Source organism: Oncorhynchus keta, chromosome 29 (genome assembly GCF_023373465.1).
Source record: "Oncorhynchus keta strain PuntledgeMale-10-30-2019 chromosome 29, Oket_V2, whole genome shotgun sequence".
Classification (NCBI taxonomy): domain Eukaryota; kingdom Metazoa; phylum Chordata; class Actinopteri; order Salmoniformes; family Salmonidae; genus Oncorhynchus; species Oncorhynchus keta.
In genome coordinates, this window is record NC_068449.1 from 21,921,835 (window position 1) to 21,938,543 (window position 16,709).

Below are 16,709 nucleotides of genomic sequence, written 5' to 3' on the forward strand. Positions count from 1 at the left end.
CTCACTAGATCATTCCAGTAGATCATGCCATCACACTCTGCCCTTCAGTCCTGGCCTTGCCTGTTTGGAAGCCATTTTGATAAGAGCAAATTCTTGGCCTGTATGTTTTTGTTCAATGTCAGCTATGCTTCTTCTAAAACCGACTTGATTCATGTTTGTCGGTAACTGAGAAGTTTACCAGCAGAGGGGAACAACAGCGCCAGCCACCGCCGATACAAACTGCTTCGAAAACATGCGTGGTCCAGCACTAATCAAACACTCTTCTGAATAAAGTAAAATTATGTCAATCTCTCATATATATATATATATATGCCATTTAGCAGACGCTTTTATCCAAAGCGACTTACAGTCATGTGTGCATACATTCTACGTATGGGTGGTCCCGGGAATCGAACCCACAACCCTGGCGTTACAAGCGCCATGCTCTACCAACTGAGCTACACACACATACACAGACTGATGGTCTGTCTTTGCCAGTTAACACACAGGCGGGCTTGTTTTTTGTTGTCATGGAGACAGGGATGTTTTGTTGTTGTTGGACAGATGTTAGACCCTTACACTTGTCGGTCGTCTCCACCCCTCCCAGGCCCTACCAGGTGACCACCCGACTGGGTGTCTGTCGCAATGGCATGAGGAGGGCAAAGGCTGGTTGGGAGGGGGGGGGTGCACCGTATGTCCCATCAGATGACAGCCCTGCCCCACTTAGAGAGGAGAACAGTGGCGATCAGGTTATACCCATCGCCCTTGCCAAAAAATCTCCATTAGCCCCAATGTCTGGGGGATGAGACTTGGCCCTATTATCAAGTGTCCCAATTTCAGGGCCCATTTCCCCTCACTCTGCTCCCCTGACCAGGAAGGCTGAGTGCACCTGATAGCGTTTGATTCACATGAGCCTTTTTGTGTGCGAGTGCCAGGCTGATATCGGTATCTCTGTAGGATGGGGGTGGGCTAGGGGGGCCATCGAGACAACGCAGAGTGTTTCTTTCAGACAACTGCCCAAGGTGAATGAGCAGTAAGGCTGATATTCAAGTGCCTTCAGTTGTCCACTAAGTAAGTACATTGCCTGTTGACTAAGCACAGGGCCTGTGGTCCACTTACTTACCACAGTCTGGGTTGTCCTGTCCATACAGGCCAGGCTGGCAGCCCATGAAGCAGCGATACGAGCCAATGGTGTTCTCACAGAGCCAGATGCCACACACCGAGCTACCATACTCCTTACACTCGTTCTGATCTGTGGAGAGAATTATGTACTAATGTCATATACACATCATTCCTATTCTTCACCCTTCACAGCAGCATGGATATCCAGCATGAGTAGGCCCGGCCAGGAGACCTGAGATATCCATGTGCTTATGTCATACATGCACACACATGCACACACACTCACTCAATCACCAATCCAATTCCCCCTCCACTCCTCACAGTACAATGTTTCCCCAGCATGAGTAGGCCCGGCCAGGAGGCCTGTGGTGCTGCTGTCCTCAGTGCTCAGCAGCAGACACTGGGCATGGCCAAGAACAATATTTGCACAGGAACCGAAGAACTTGTGAAGAAGCAAAGGGACACGTTCCAGAGGGAGAAACACCTCCATCCCACAATGGGGTGATTCATACTCCCCAAGGGAAGATGGGGAGCAGAGCTCCAGCCACAGGGAGCTCCCTGTGGCGCAAGACTACAGCCCGAGGAAAGCCTCTGGGCCATAGTTGGACTCTCACTGAGGGAATGTCACCATTGACACTGCATTGACTACAGCTACATAATCAATCGTTACAAAAACGTTTCACACACAGGGCGGACTCTGGTCTAAAGGGACCGGAATGTTCTATTAACTCTTCTGACATTTTGTGAAAACACTGTGTTTCAGCTGGGGCAGAAGCAGTGGATTGTGGGTAGAGTGAGGGAGTTATGAAGTTGGTAGAGTGTTCTTACCCTCACAGTCAGCTGTGTCTGCAGAGTACTTGAAGCCAGCCTCACACAGGCAGAGGTAGGAGCCATCTGTGTTGAGACACTGGCCATGGGAGCACACGCCGTCCTTACTGCACTCATTAACATCTGGAGGGAAAGAGGAGGAGCAGGAGAGGGGGAGAGAAAGAGTCAGAGAGAGACAGACACAGCAAGACAGAGACACAGACACAGAGAGAAAGACACAGAGACAGAGAGACACAGAGAGAGAGAAATGGAGATAAGAAGAGAGGAAAGTGTGAAAGAAAGTGTTCTTTGTTTATGAAAGTCATGGCGTATTTTCTTCTTTGGTGTACTATGAATCAGTCAGCCACCGAGAATCTCATTCTCTCTTAACATGAAGAAAATAATACATGTCTGCAATCAAGGGCTTGTCTGAGCATAAGATACATTGTCCATTTGGAACACTTTATGGTACTGGCAAAATATGAAAACAGTATGTAACCTAGCTATTGGTCTGGAACATTCCCTCCGACTAGTAAAAAGCATATAATGATGGCTATATGCTTGATTAAATGTAGATTGGTGTAATTGCCACATTACAACACAACTTACAAGGTATTTGGACTGAATAGCCTAATAAGTGGGGTCAAGGCAGAAAAGCAACAAAAATAAAACATATTTTGCCAAGGGCTGATAATGAGACAAATTTTACAATGTAGACAGTAAACACATGTAGAGGTAAAGAGAACAAAACATTCTGAAAACAGCATGGGTCATCACCTCAATTTATGTTCCGGTTTAATAGCCATGTGATTCGATACAAACATTTACAGCAATGATTTATCTAAAACAGAGCTGTATGGCAGGTTATACTAGATTGACTAGTAGTTCATCTTTATGATTTATTGAGGTTAGTCCACTGTCCATGGTTATGTCCCAGACAGTACCAGCACCCATAGCCCTGTAAGCAGCAAGCCATCCAGCCAGTTCACCTGTGAGCCAACCAGAAGGCCAACCACTCGGGCTCACCTGACCCCTCCTTCCCATGCACCCCCTCTCCTCTCCCTGCAGGGCCCATGGCAGAGAGGCCTGGCTTTCACTGTGTCAGCACTGCACACACAATGGCAGACAACCTGAATATATATGCCCAGCCTCTGATTTATAGGATAATATTTGCTGTGGCAGAGGGCCAGGGGAGTGCAGGTTGGACCTGCCTTGCTCACTATTGTGGATGATGTCTGGTGCTACAGTACATGGCCACAGCCCAGCAGACTGAAGGGAAAGCCCAGCCATCATCACAGGGCACTGGGGAGGGGCTGCCTAGCCTGCCGGGTACGTATGGCCTGGAAGAGGTCCAGTCCCCTCGCACCATGGGCCCCTCACCCACTATAGCCCTCTCCAGGATCTTCCACCCCCAGAGAGTGGCCCTGCTCCATGCTTGCCTGCTTCACAGCGATAACATGCTCAGTGTACTGCCCAATGATTTGTCATTCAGGTTACGCTAATGCTCGATACCTCTCAGCAGTAAAACAGGCCAGAATCAATAATATGCAGCTTTAGCCAGAGTTACATTCCTTTCATATTGATTCTTCCAGAGTGCTACATTCCTCTGTATTTTGACAGCTAATGCCCCAGAAAGTTCCAGTGAAAGGCTAGCTAGTGCTCTGGCCAACAGTCAGGAGCAGCATTTCTCTCTCTGGTGTGACCAGGGCAATGGGTGCGGCTGGAATGACATAAAACCTGGTCAATTGGAGGTGAAAGAGGAGGAGCAGTGAGACTGTTGATGTCTGGCAATAGCCTATTAGAAAAAATGGCTGGGTTTGATCCCTGCTGCCTAACTGGAGCTGGAGCTGTGGGGAGAGCAAGGGGGAAAGGGGTCAGCCCAGAGAGAGACAGGGTCAGGGAGTACAAGCTGCCCTCTGCATGCACGGTCTGTCCTTACCCAGACAGGAGGAACTTGTGGCTCGTGCTAATTGTGGTAATGCATTCAAACCAGTTGGTAGTTAGTTATAATCCTAGCATTGTAGCTTGTTCTCGCTCATCTTGGCAGCCGTTTCCCTCTGTGGTGCATCCATAGGGACAGATGCAGAGGTAGGAACTATCTGTGTTCAGACAGTCCCCTTCTCCACTGATCACCCTAGACTGACACTCATCCACAGCTGAACAGGAGATTTAACTGTCCCATTTCCTCCAAATCCACATGACTGATACACACTAAGGACATCCCCAGAGAGAGGATAGGTGTGTCACAAATGATACTGACTCTTGCTGAACGCAACATGTAAAGTGTTGGTCCCATGTTTCATGAGCTGAAATAAAATATCCCCTACATTTTCCATATGCACAAAAAGCTTATTTATCTAAAATTCTGTGCACAAATGTGTTTACATCCCTGTTAGTGAGCATTTCTCCTTTGCCAAGATAATCCATCCACCTGACAGGTGTGGAATATCAAGAAGCTGATTAAACAGCATGATCATTACACAGGTGGACCTTGTACTGGGGACAATAAAATACCACTCTAAAATATGCAGTTTTGACAGCAAACACAATGCCACAGATGTCTCAAGTTTTGAAGGAGTGCACAATTGGCATGCTGATTGCAGGAATGTTCACCAGAGATGTTGCCAGATAATTTAATGTTAATTTCTCTACCATAAGCAGCCACCAATGCCATTTTAGAGAATTTGGCAGTACATCCAACAGGACTCACAACCGCAGACCACGTGTACGGTGTCATGTGGGCAAATGGTTTACTGATGTCAACGTTGTAAACAGAGTGCCCCATGATGGAGGTGGGGTTATGATATGGGCAGGCATAAGCTACGGACAACGAACATAATTCCATTTTATCAATGGAAATGACGAGATCCTAAGGTCCAATGTAGTGCCATTCATCCGCCGCCATCACATCATGTTTCAGCATGATAATGCACGGTCCCATGTCGCAAGGATCTGTACACAATTCCTTGAAACTGAAAATGTCCCAGTTCTTCCATGGCCTACATACTCACCAGATATTTACCCATTGAGCATGTTTAGGATGCTTTGGATCGACGTGTACGACAGCGCGTTCCAGTTCTCGCCAACATCCAGCAACTTCGCACAGCCATTGAAGAGGAGTGGGTCAACATTCCACAGGCCACAATCAACAGCATGGTCAACTATGCGAAGGATATGTGTCTGTCATGCTGCACGAGGCAAAAGGTGGTCACACCAGATACTAACTGGTTTTCAGATCCATGCCCCTACCTGTGACCAGCAGAAGCATATCTGTATTCCCAATCATGTGAAATCCATAGATTAGGGCCTAATACATTTCAATTGACTGATTTCCTTCTATGAACTGTTACTCAGTCAAATCTTTGAAATTGTTGCATTTATATTTTTGTTCAGTATACTTTATATTATCAGCATATTTATAATATTACTTACATAATATTACTTATAATATTACTTACTATTTTGCTAGCATCCCCTATTTTATGAGTGCCTTTCACTCATGTGTGCTGTGTTATTTACGATTGCCATTCTCACGTGTGAAATTGAATAGCATGAACTATTTACTTGCTTCACAGGTTGTGCGGTGATTCTACAGATTGGCATAGACTATATTGACCATGAGACAGCTGTTGTCAATGCCTATCACGTCCACCCTCCCCGAACTAATTGCTAAACACGCCCCAAGAACTAGAGGCAAAAGTAAATGGACGCTTACCTCGCTGCACCTCTGTCTCTCTCCACTGACCACATTACAACGCTCTCTAGAACACTAAAGAAAAGTGCTTTTGCCTAGTGTGTGTGATTCCAAGCTGTAGGTCAGTACATGCTCTAATTGTATGTTAGAGACACGGGGGACACGCCTGGCGCAGCAGGGAGAGTCTGCCATCCAGCTTTCGACTACAGAGAGTGGACCTGTACAACGCTCACAAAAGCACCATCTAAAGGAAAGTGTTTGTTTCAGAGTATGTGAGTGCAGCCTAAGTACTTTACACAGCCACTGGGAGGTTCCCCACCAGAGTTGTTGGGGAACACAGTTTCAACGCCAACGCCACATCCCTCAACGAAGCCACGTACGGTGGGCAACCCTGCACGAATGTAAACCAATGCTCTGTGTGAGTGAAGTAACTCTGCAGCTGTTAGTTTTTCCTCTGGGCTCAATGTTAAATTCAGGCTATACCGCAGTCCTAACTCCTAGCCTACTTAAACGTTTAACTGGGCGCTTAGTTTAAAACAGAATCAATCAACTAATGCCATTTAAGATCAGCAATAAAGAGCCTTTTCATTGTACTTACAGTGCCTTCAGAAAGTATTCACACCCCTTGGCTATTCCACATTTTGTTGTGCTACAGCCTGACTTCACCCATCTACACACAATACCCCATAATGACAAAGTGAGAACATGTTTAGACATTTTTGCAAATGTATTAATTGAAATATAGAAATGTCACATTTACATAAGTATTCATACATCTGAGTCAATACTTTGTAGAAGCACCTTTGGGGGTGATTACAGCTCTGAGTCACCTTGGGTATGTCTATCAGCGTTGCACTTCTGGATTTGGGGATTTTCTCCCATTCTTCCTTGCAGAGTTTCTCAAGTTCTGTTAAGTTAGATGGGGATCGGCGGTGAAGAGCAATCTTCAAGTCTTTCCACCGATTTTTCAAAACGGATTCAAGTCGGGGCGTTGGTTGGGGCACTCAAGGACTTTCACATTCTTGTTCAGAAGCCATTCCAGCATTGCTTTGGTTGTATGTTTGGGGTCATTGTCCTGTTTGGAACTTAAATCTTCACCCCCAGTCTAAAGTCGTTTGCACTCTGAAGCAGGTTTTCATCAAAGATTTGTCTGTATTTGGCTCCATTCATTGTTCCCTCTACCCTTACCAGTCTCCCAGTCCCTGACGCTGTCTGGTCACTCTCTCATAAAGCCCAGATTGGTAAAGTGCTGTAGAGACTTGTCCTTCTGGCAGGTTCTCCCATCTCAAGGAACTCTGTAGTTCTGTCAGAGTTGTCATTGGGTTCTTGGTCACCTGCCTGACCAGGGTACTTCTTGTTCAGTTTGGACGGCCAGCTCTAGGCAGAGTCTTGGTAGTTCCATATTTTTTTAATTTGCCAATGATGGAGACCACGGTGCGCTTGGAAACTTTAAACACTCTAGAAATTGATGTATACCCTTCCCCAGATATATGCTTCATCACGATTCTACCTCGGAGATCTACGGACAGTTCCTTATACATGGTATAGTTTCTGCTCTGACATTCAGTATCAACTGTGGGACCTTATAGACAGGTATGTTTCTTTCTAAATAATGTCCAAACAATTGAATTGGCCACAGGTGGACTCCAATCAAGTTGAAGTGAAATCCCAAGGATGATCAAAGGAAATTGGATGCACCTGAGCTTAATTTGGAGTGTTATAACAAAGGGCTGTGAATACTTATGTAAATCAGATTTTTTTACTTCATTATCAATACATTTGCCAACATTTCTAAAAACATGTTTTCACTTTGTCATTATGGGATATTGTGTGCAGATGGGTGAAAAAAATGTATGTAATCCACTGTGAATTCAGGCTGTAACACAAAACAATGGAATAAGTCAAGGGGCATGAATACTTTCTGAAGGCACTGTACTTGTCTCTGTGGTTGTGTTGGGATCCTAGAATTCCACTTTTGATGTGTTTGTGTGTGTACCTCTACAGGACGTCCCATCCACCAGCTCCAGACCCGGGGGACAGGAGCAGCTGTAGGAGCCGGGGCTGTTGGTGCACTGTCCTCCCAGACACAGACCGCTGTCCTCACACTCATTGATGTCTGCCGGGGAGGGGACACGGAGGGGAAACACACATACCATACAGTCTAATGTAGCGTGACACATTCACACCACAGATGGCAGATCATTGGCTATTAATCCAAGTGGGTTCTCAGTTTATCCTCCCAAATAATGTGGCCAAAACTTTGAGGAAAGTGTCACAACCTCCCACAAGAATATACATCATTTTCAGAATTGACTTCAGGGAATTATGACGACTCATATCAGTGTTGGTCTACCATGCAGAGCTGTGACTGACTGGAAATAAATCCTCAGCATAATAGGAGAACTTCCAGCATGAGTGAAGGGACATTAGAGTTTAGTCCCTAGTAAAAAAAAGTGTGTACCTTCACAGGAGTGCTTATTGGGCGCCAGCGTGTAGCCAAGGTCACAGGTCATACAGGAGTAAGAGCCCTCTGTGTTGTTGCAAACGCCCATGGGACAGACCCCCATGGACAGGCACTCGTTTATGTCTGAAGGAGAGAGAGAGAAAGAGAGAAGGAGAGAGATTGAGAGAGAGAGAGCATCATAAATGAGTGAGGTCAGATCTAGCCTATCAGTTCTAGGAGACAGCCTCTCAGAGTCTCTGGCCTGATAACATGACTAATGGCTGAATGCAAGGAGACAGCCTCTCAGAGTCTCTGGCCTGATAACATGACTAATGGCTGAATGCAAGGAGACAGCCTCTCAGATGTCTCTGGTCTCTGGCCTGATAACATGACTAATGGCTGAATGCAAGGAGACAGAGTCTCTGGCCTGATAACATGACTAATGGCTGAATCAGCCTCTCAGAGTCTCTGGCCTGATAACATGACTAATGGCTGAATGCAAGGAGACAGCCTCTCAGAGTCTCTGGCCTGATAACATGACTAATGGCTGAATGCAAGGAGACAGCCGCTCAGAGTCTCTGGCCTGATAACATGACTAATGGCTGAATGCAAGGAGACAGCCGCTCAGAGTCTCTGGCCTGATAACATGACTAATGGCTGAATGCAAGGAGACAGCCGCTCAGAGTCTCTGGATGACTAATGGCTGAATGCTAACATGACTAATGGCTGCAGGAGACAGCCTCTCAGAGTCTCTGGCCTGATAACATGACTAAGCTGAATGCTCTCAGAGTCTCTGGCCTGATAACATGACTAATGGCTGAATGCAAGGAGACAGCCGCTCAGAGTCTCTGGCCTGATAACATGACTAATGGCTGAATGCAAGGAGACAGCCGCTCGGAGTCTCTGGCCTGATAACATGACTAATGGCTGAATGCAAGGAGACAGCCTCTCAGAGTCTCTGGCCTGATAACATGACTAATGGCTGAATGCAAGGAGACAGCTTCTCAGAGTCTCTGCCCTGATAACATGACTAATGGCTGAATGCAAGGAGACAGCCGCTCAGAGTCTCTGGCCTGATAACATGACTAATGGCTGAATGCAAGGAGTCAGTCTGCACATACAGTAAGCAAAGCCTCCTTTATTAGCTTGCGCTGACAGTGCTTTATTAAAAAGGATGGAGAGACAGGCTAAGTATGCAGGACAGGCATCGATTCCAAAACAGCAAGCTGTTACAGGTTGGGTATAATTACTGTATCAATAAACACTCCCTGGCTCTCTGTTATGTGATCATTGGAAATTCCTTGCTCTGGTACAGATTATATTTGATATTGGGAAAATAGTGCATTCCATTGTTAAGTGATTGAAATGGCTCCGTTTGCCTGTGGGTCAAAAGAGGAGTTCCACAGTGTGTGCTGACTACATACGAGCAGGGCAGAGGTCGGTTTAATTTCAAATTAGGCCGTTAAATCCTTTCCTGGCATGGAGACATCCATTAAAACCCAATCAAAATCTGAATTGAACTTGTTTTCAGGATTTTCCCAGAGCAAAACATTTCAAAAATGATATCTTCGTCCTAGTCTCGATCCACCCTTCCATTAAATAACATTGAATAATAACGGACTGGATCTGTAGTCTTCCTCTTGGGGAGAAGAAGGGGAGGGTGGGGGTAAGTGTTTTCCAGAGGTTAGTTCGGCAGTCTTACCCATGCAGTGGGAGCCGTCCTCAGACAGGGTAAAGCCAGTCCCACAGCTCCTGCAGGAGAAGGATCCGGGACTGTTCCTACACAGCTGGCCTGGGCACACGTTAGCCACCAAGCACTCATCCACATCTGAACAACAGGACAGAGAGAAGCCCTGTTAACTAAATCCCTGAGCTGTCGCAGAGGTCAGCAGGCCTGGTGGAAGACATGACAGTGTGCGGCATGTAATCATTTTGATCAGTTTATAAATTATATGGCATAAAGTTCCACTGTCAACACATCTATCTCTCCAGCTGATCTATCAGTGGGACAGGCTGACTTCACTGTGTTATATTTGAGGCCTATGGCTCATTCTTTTGAACACATGGTGCCAGAGGGAGAGGGATCCAGAACCCAGTTATGATGTGATGTCTGGGAGGACTATTTTGGGATCTTTAGCTCAGGAGAGGGGCTTTCTGTCCAAGTCGTCACACCTGATGCCATTTACAGACAACCTGAGCCTGCTGTTAAAACAGGCAATGTGTGAGAGAGAGGCCTGGCTGGACTCACACAGGGCCCAGTGGGGTGTTCCTGGCACCCTCTCTTACGTCTGACACACGCAGGGCCGAGGGCAGAACCCAACATCCTTACACAGCATACCGTAACACACCTTCACACTCCAGCCCATCCTCAGTCACTCTGTAGCCTGGCCTGCAGGTGGTGCAGATGAAAGAACCCTCTGTGTTGGTGCATGTTCCCTTGGGGCACGTAGTGGGCAGCGTACACTCATCAATATCTGTTCCAATAAATAACAAACAAACTCAGACTGGTCGGTAACATACAACTCCTTCAGGACAGACCATTAGATGTGGTTTCAGGGAGGATGGACAAACCTTCACAAAGCTCTCCATCAAGGGAGACGCTGTAGCCTGAGGGACAGGTGATGCAGGAGTAGGAGCCCTCAGAGTTCAGACAGATTCCGTTAGCACACACAGACCCAGACTGGCACTCATCAATATCTGGAGGAGACACGCAGACAAGCACAGACAAGATCTACTATTGATACAGTTGATACACGCAAAGGGCAAGTCTAAGAAGGGGTGGGTGAATGTGCCAGCTGGGGAAGGCTTTCACTGAACTCACCCTCACACCTCTGCCTGTCCTGGGAGACCCGGTATCCGTCCTTACAGCTGGTGCAGGTGAAGGAGCCCTCTGTGTTGGCACATACCCCTCCTAGACACATGTCTGCTTGGGAGCACTCATCCACATCTGGAACAAGGACACGGATTACCATGAAGAATGTACAGTAGGTTGCTACACACTATCTGACATGGTAGTTATACCATTGACTGAAACACTAAAGGTTGTACAGGTTACATACAGTACCTTCACATCTCCGTCCATCAGCTGATCGCTGGAATCCCGGGCTGCAGTTCTTGCATGAGTAGGAACCTTCGGTATTAGTGCAAATTCCCCCGGGGCACACATTAGGAGTAGCACACTCATCGACATCTAATAAAACAATGATGAGGCATTGAAAAAGCCACAGAGAGCCCAGGGCTCAAAGAGAGCAGCGTTATACCGTGAAGAGTCATATTCCACACATCTAATCCTTTACAGACCTTCACAGGCCCTGCTGTCAGGAGTGGTTTGGTAACCAGGGTTACAGCTGCACCTGTGGGAGCCATCCAGATTGACACACCTGCCATGGAGGCAGGCACCGGGGAGCAAACACTCATCCATATCTGGAGAAAAGACAGTATGGAGGAGGACCTCGTTAAACCACCACTGCTCCTCACGGTTAACAACATTTAATGAAAGCCCCTGGACCTCTAAGGCTTCTTCAGTAGCACTATTGCCCATTCAGAGAACTGTCACTTTAAGACCAAACCTGGGAAATGTATGTGTGACTGTTCTCACAAACAAGTACCTTGACAGCTGTTGTTGTCCAAAGAGGCCTGGTATCCTTGGTAACAGTTACAGCTGTAAGAGCCCTCGGAGTTGACACACCTACCATGGAAGCACACCGATTGGTCCAAACACTCGTTTACGTCTGAGGGCGAGACAGGTCACTAACATTAAGGTCACCATCACAGGTATCAAAAACACCCACAACCCATAACATGGTCAGTAGGAATACACTGTTACCGTGAATGTTTGTCGTTATCCATTGCCCTGCCTTAATATTTCCCACTTCATGCTCTAAGTCAATACACAGGATAACGGTAGAAACACTTTATTTGTGTAGAAACATTCATGCAAAAACATTGTTTTAAAGTAGACTCCAAAAGGCATAAATCAAAAACTGTATTTCATGGATCTAAGCATGTGCCAGACGGCTCTATCTCGTGTGTGGATCGAGCATGGAGATGTGTGTGTGTGTGTGAGTGGGCAGAGTTGAACTCTCTCCACACAGCTGTGCAGGCAGCTTTAATGTGAGGTGAATGAGGCAGTAGAAACAGACGGCTACAGCGCTGAAAACATCCAGTGGAACACAGGCAGGGCTTTGTGTGTGCCTTGCCTTGCCTGCGGTGGCTCTAGCCATACGTCTGTCAGTACGGCCCAAAACTTTGTTTCTGCAATCTCCTGGCATCTCTCAGTCCTCTACGATATGTCTGACATGGGGCTGGAGCTGTTCTCTCTATCGCACAACCAACTAGGCTTATCCATTTACGCAGCCAATTGGATTCCAACTACTGTCCTACGCTCTTAGAAAAAAAGGATTCCATAAGGTTTCTTTGGTTCTGTCCCCATCAGAGAACCATTTTTGGTTCCAGGTTCAACTTTTTGGGTTCTATGTAGAACTCTCTGTGGAAAGGCTTCTACATAGAACTCAAAAGGGTTCTACTTAGCACCAAAAAGGGTTCTCTATGGGGACAGCCGAAGAACCCTTTTAGGTTTTCTAAGAGTGTAAAGAGTGTACAGGCAATTGACTAAGGCAGATGCTGGAAACAAACATGAGGAACACACTTGCTGCTTGTATACATGGTCCCTGGTTGAGTTGAGTTCCTTCACCATGTGGATATTAGCCTGTTGCTGGTCCTTTTAGTGGGGGTTTATTTAACTCCTGTGTTCCACCTCATTTCCAGAGGAAGCGCCTCTCAGCAGCTAGTTATACTCCACATCATAACATTGAACGCTATGAGAGGATTGATTGTATGTGTTTAAAGACCTCTTAGCAGACAACAGTTGAGCTAATGTAGTACTTTCCTTGAAGGGAAAGTAATCAGATTGAAGTAATCAAAGAACCCATGAGGTAAGCTCCAGCCTTGTTTAGTCATAGGAATCATTGGGAAGACATTCTAGAAATGTCAAAAACTGACTGAACATTACGTTCACCTTTCACATGTGAGTTCAGACTGGATGCAGTGATAGGAAAAGTACTCCATTTTCATACTTGATTAAAAGATACCTTAATGGAAAATGACTCAAGTAAAAGTGAAAGTCACCCAGTTAAATCCTACTTGAGTAAAAGCCTACAAGTATTTGGTATTACATTTACTTAAGTATCAAAAGTAAATGTACAAATAATTTAAAATTCCTTATATTAAGCAAACCAGATAGCACAATTTTAGTAAAGTAAAGTACAGATACCCAATAAAACTACTTAAGTAGTACTTTAAAGTATTTTTACTTAAGTACTTTACACCACTGACTGGGAGAACTTGAATTTGACAAATGAATCACCTCAGAAGCTCAAATATTCAACCCTTTTCTTGATGAGTGGGGATGGTAGTGGCGAGAGGGAGAAGATGACGCAATACCAGCCAGGAGTGTCTCTTATGTAACATGAGCACCTCAAGGTTTGGGGGGTTGCTACGCTGTGTTGTTGGCTCCTTCAGCATGCTACAGACCTTGTATAGTGTGTCATGGACTGTGTATTGGAGCTGTATAAACCCTCAGAGGATTTATAGTGTAACAGAGGCAGGGCTATAGGTGAATAACCACAGCCCTGTTTGTCTGACAGGGCAATTTAACAGTGGGGTAATATTTACCCCTCCGTATATCTCAGTCCTCACTCAGTCCTCACTCAGTCCTCACTCAGTCCTCACTCAGTCCTCACTCAGTCCTCACTCAGTCCTCACTCAGTCCTCACTCAGTCCTCACTCAGTCCTCACTCAGTCCTCACTCAGTCCTCATTCAGTCCTCACTCAGTCCTCACTCAGTCCTCACTCAGTCCTCACTCAGTCCTCACTCAGTCCTCACTCAGTCCTCACTCAGTCCTCACTCAGTCCTCACTCAGTCCTCACTCAGTCCTCACTCAGTCCTCACTCAGTCCTCACTCAGTCCTCACTCAGGACTCCACTGCAGTGACCAGAGCCATTCCAAAAAGAATAGTCTGTTTGTTTAAGGCTGAGGCCAAGGGAAAATATTTTGACTCTACCAAAATGAAGTATTATAAACAATCTTTTACAGCAGCAGATGATATGAAAAGATCAGCAATAACAAGGCGATGTGTTTAAACAATATGGGTCTGGCCCCGGGGGCTAGGGATAGGTGGGGAGAGCAGGAGGGGCAGATATTACACAAATAATGAAGCCACTGGAAGGGAAAGAGTGAGAGAGTGGAGGACCTAGCCTAGGTGTCACTAACTCACTGCCATCACTCAAGGCCCACCAGGCCTCTACTGCTACTCTGCACTGTGGTTGGGGTGATGTGGTAGTCCCCTGAAAATACAACATCCCATATTAAGCCTTAGAAACCATAGAAACATAAAGGCATAGAAACCATAAATTACTTGGTGACAGTACATGTATTTCCATGGCAGAATTAAAAAGACATTTTGGACTGACCAATGTAGATCGTTTTAAAAACATGCAACTTGAAAGAGGCATATCACTTTTGGACATCGGACAAACCTTGAGAGAATCTTATTTGAGTCAGAAATGGATGTTCATATGATAGGTAAGATATACAAAACCTTGCAGAGAACATATCCAACTGACAATCTCCCAGAAAAAAATATAAACTATTGGAACCAAGACTTAAAAAGAACTGATGTTGGCACAAGATGGAGGGAAAGTTGGAGCATAACTAATGAAATTACAGTTCATTTATGCTTAATCCAGTTTAAACTCATGTATATAATTTTTTATACAAGAGACAAAATTCACAAATTCTTCAGGCAGAGTCATGTCTCAAGTGTAAAACGAATAAAGACTCAATAATCCATGCTTTCTTGGAATGCTATAAAGTCTTGGAAGTTGTGGGCCGAGCTAGAAAGTTGTCTGTCAGAAGTACTGTATTACAATGTAAACTTACTTTGAATCCATCTGTCTGCATATTTCAAGACATGGCATATGGGGGTGTAGTGAGACCCAATGGGCAGGAGGATTTTCTTCTTATCACTCATCTTGAAAAAAAACGTATACTAAAATCTTGGAAGTCAATCAATCCGCCATCATTGACACGATGGAAAAATCAAATGATTTATTATTGAAATACCATTGGCAACCGAGAAAAAACAAACTGCCACAATTTAAGGCCATGTGGCAAACGATAATGAGGGATGGGGGAGTGAGCATGCGGGTCTGGGCAGAGAAGATGTGGTCATTGTTTGTGTGTGTCTGTAAGTTGTTGTTATATGTATAAGTTTGTATTTGAAGTGTAAAAAAAGAAACAATTAAAACGTGAGAGAGTAGAGGACCTGGTCTAGGAGTCACTCACTCAAGCCCTGAGATAGTTCTTCTCGAATCCTCAATGATTCCAGACTTTTGAGCTAAAACACTAGTGAAAAATCTAACTCAGCTGTGTCCAATTTGATGGCAAACTGTAGAGTATCAGGCCTGTCAAAACGTCCTTAAGACCCTTCACTGTTGCACTGAGGACGTCTTATTGGTCATTTCTGGTGTTACCAACAGCAAGCTTTGCTCACATAAAGTGTGCCAGGCAGGCTGGGGGAATATTATCCAATCATAAAGAAGTTTAAGAGGGAAACCCAGTTCATTTCCAGGCGTGGCCTTTGGAGGCCACTCTTACCCAGACATCTCCCTCTGGCAGCCTTGAACCCGGGGCCACAAGCCTGGCACTGGAAGGAGCCTGGGGCATTGACACACCTTCCACTGGGGCATGAGTGGGGGTCCCGGCACTCATCCACATCTGGCCAGGGAACAGGGAAGGGAGAGGGGAGGTGAGGAAATACCATTAAAACAAGCCTTCGATTAGCTGGATCCAGTCTGCATTTACACAAACACAGACCAATACCCATGCACACAGCCCCCCTCTGGTACGGCCTCCAATTTAAAGTCTCTACATTGTTTTTCCCCTGGCACAGAACTAAGGAAAATACAACAATGGCTGTTCTGTGGCTGGATTGGACATGAACCCAGGGCAGTCAATAAACACCGCTGGCCAAGCTGCAGTGTGATGTTCTGTTAGTTCAGAGTGTTAAGCCTATCTGTCTCTGTGCTGGACTCACCTTCACACTGTCCCCTCCAGGACTTGGCGTAGCCACTCTTGCATTCACAGGAGTAAGATCCCTCTGTGTTGAAACAGTCCCCATCCTGGCACTTGTTGGCCATGTCACACTCATTTATATCTGCACAAAATCACCCGAACAAGTCAGAGTAACAAAGAAGACTTGTTCAACGAATCTGGCTTAGAGGAACATTGCTTGGAGCAGGAACACTACAGCTAAAACTACAGGACCCAGCATGCTTTGCCTCCTCCTCTTACCATGGCAGAACTTCCTGTTCTGGGTGATGACCTTGCTGTAGCCGCTGTAGCAGTGGCAAGTGTAGGAGCCAAAGGTGTTCACACAATGGCCCTTCCCTCCACAAGGGTCTTCCTCACACTCATTCACATCTGGAGAAAAAGAAAGAGAGAGAGGGAGAGAGAGAGAGAGAAAGGGAGAGAGGGAGAGAGAGAGAAAGAAAGGGAGAGAGGGAGGGAGAGGGAGAGAGGGAGAGAGAGAGAGCGAGAGAGCGAGTGGAGTGGGAGAGAGAGTGGAGTGGGAGGAGAGGCCAGAGTGTTACATTTCAGTTACA

At 45.9% G+C, this 16,709-nt stretch overlaps 1 protein-coding gene and 1 non-coding gene across 2 annotated transcripts in view; both read right to left on the reverse strand.

The window, feature by feature from the left end:
* Window positions 1-16,709, reverse strand: part of LOC118362478 (latent-transforming growth factor beta-binding protein 2-like) — a 153,660-nt gene that overhangs the window by 12,986 nt on the left and 123,965 nt on the right. Inside the window, exons 17-30 of the mRNA XM_035742833.2 lie at window positions 16,399-16,527; window positions 16,142-16,261; window positions 15,703-15,822; window positions 11,654-11,776; window positions 11,346-11,468; window positions 11,110-11,235; window positions 10,867-10,992; window positions 10,617-10,742; window positions 10,394-10,519; window positions 9,748-9,873; window positions 8,064-8,189; window positions 7,599-7,718; window positions 1,930-2,052; window positions 1,103-1,231 (exon numbers count right to left, since the gene is read on the reverse strand). Of these exons, the coding sequence (XP_035598726.2) occupies window positions 1,103-1,231; window positions 1,930-2,052; window positions 7,599-7,718; window positions 8,064-8,189; window positions 9,748-9,873; window positions 10,394-10,519; window positions 10,617-10,742; window positions 10,867-10,992; window positions 11,110-11,235; window positions 11,346-11,468; window positions 11,654-11,776; window positions 15,703-15,822; window positions 16,142-16,261; window positions 16,399-16,527 (1,743 nt within the window). The remainder of the gene's footprint in view (window positions 1-1,102; window positions 1,232-1,929; window positions 2,053-7,598; window positions 7,719-8,063; window positions 8,190-9,747; window positions 9,874-10,393; window positions 10,520-10,616; window positions 10,743-10,866; window positions 10,993-11,109; window positions 11,236-11,345; window positions 11,469-11,653; window positions 11,777-15,702; window positions 15,823-16,141; window positions 16,262-16,398; window positions 16,528-16,709) is intronic.
* On the reverse strand, window positions 372-447 carry trnat-ugu (transfer RNA threonine (anticodon UGU)). The gene has a single exon. It is a non-coding gene; the product is annotated as a tRNA-Thr (tRNA).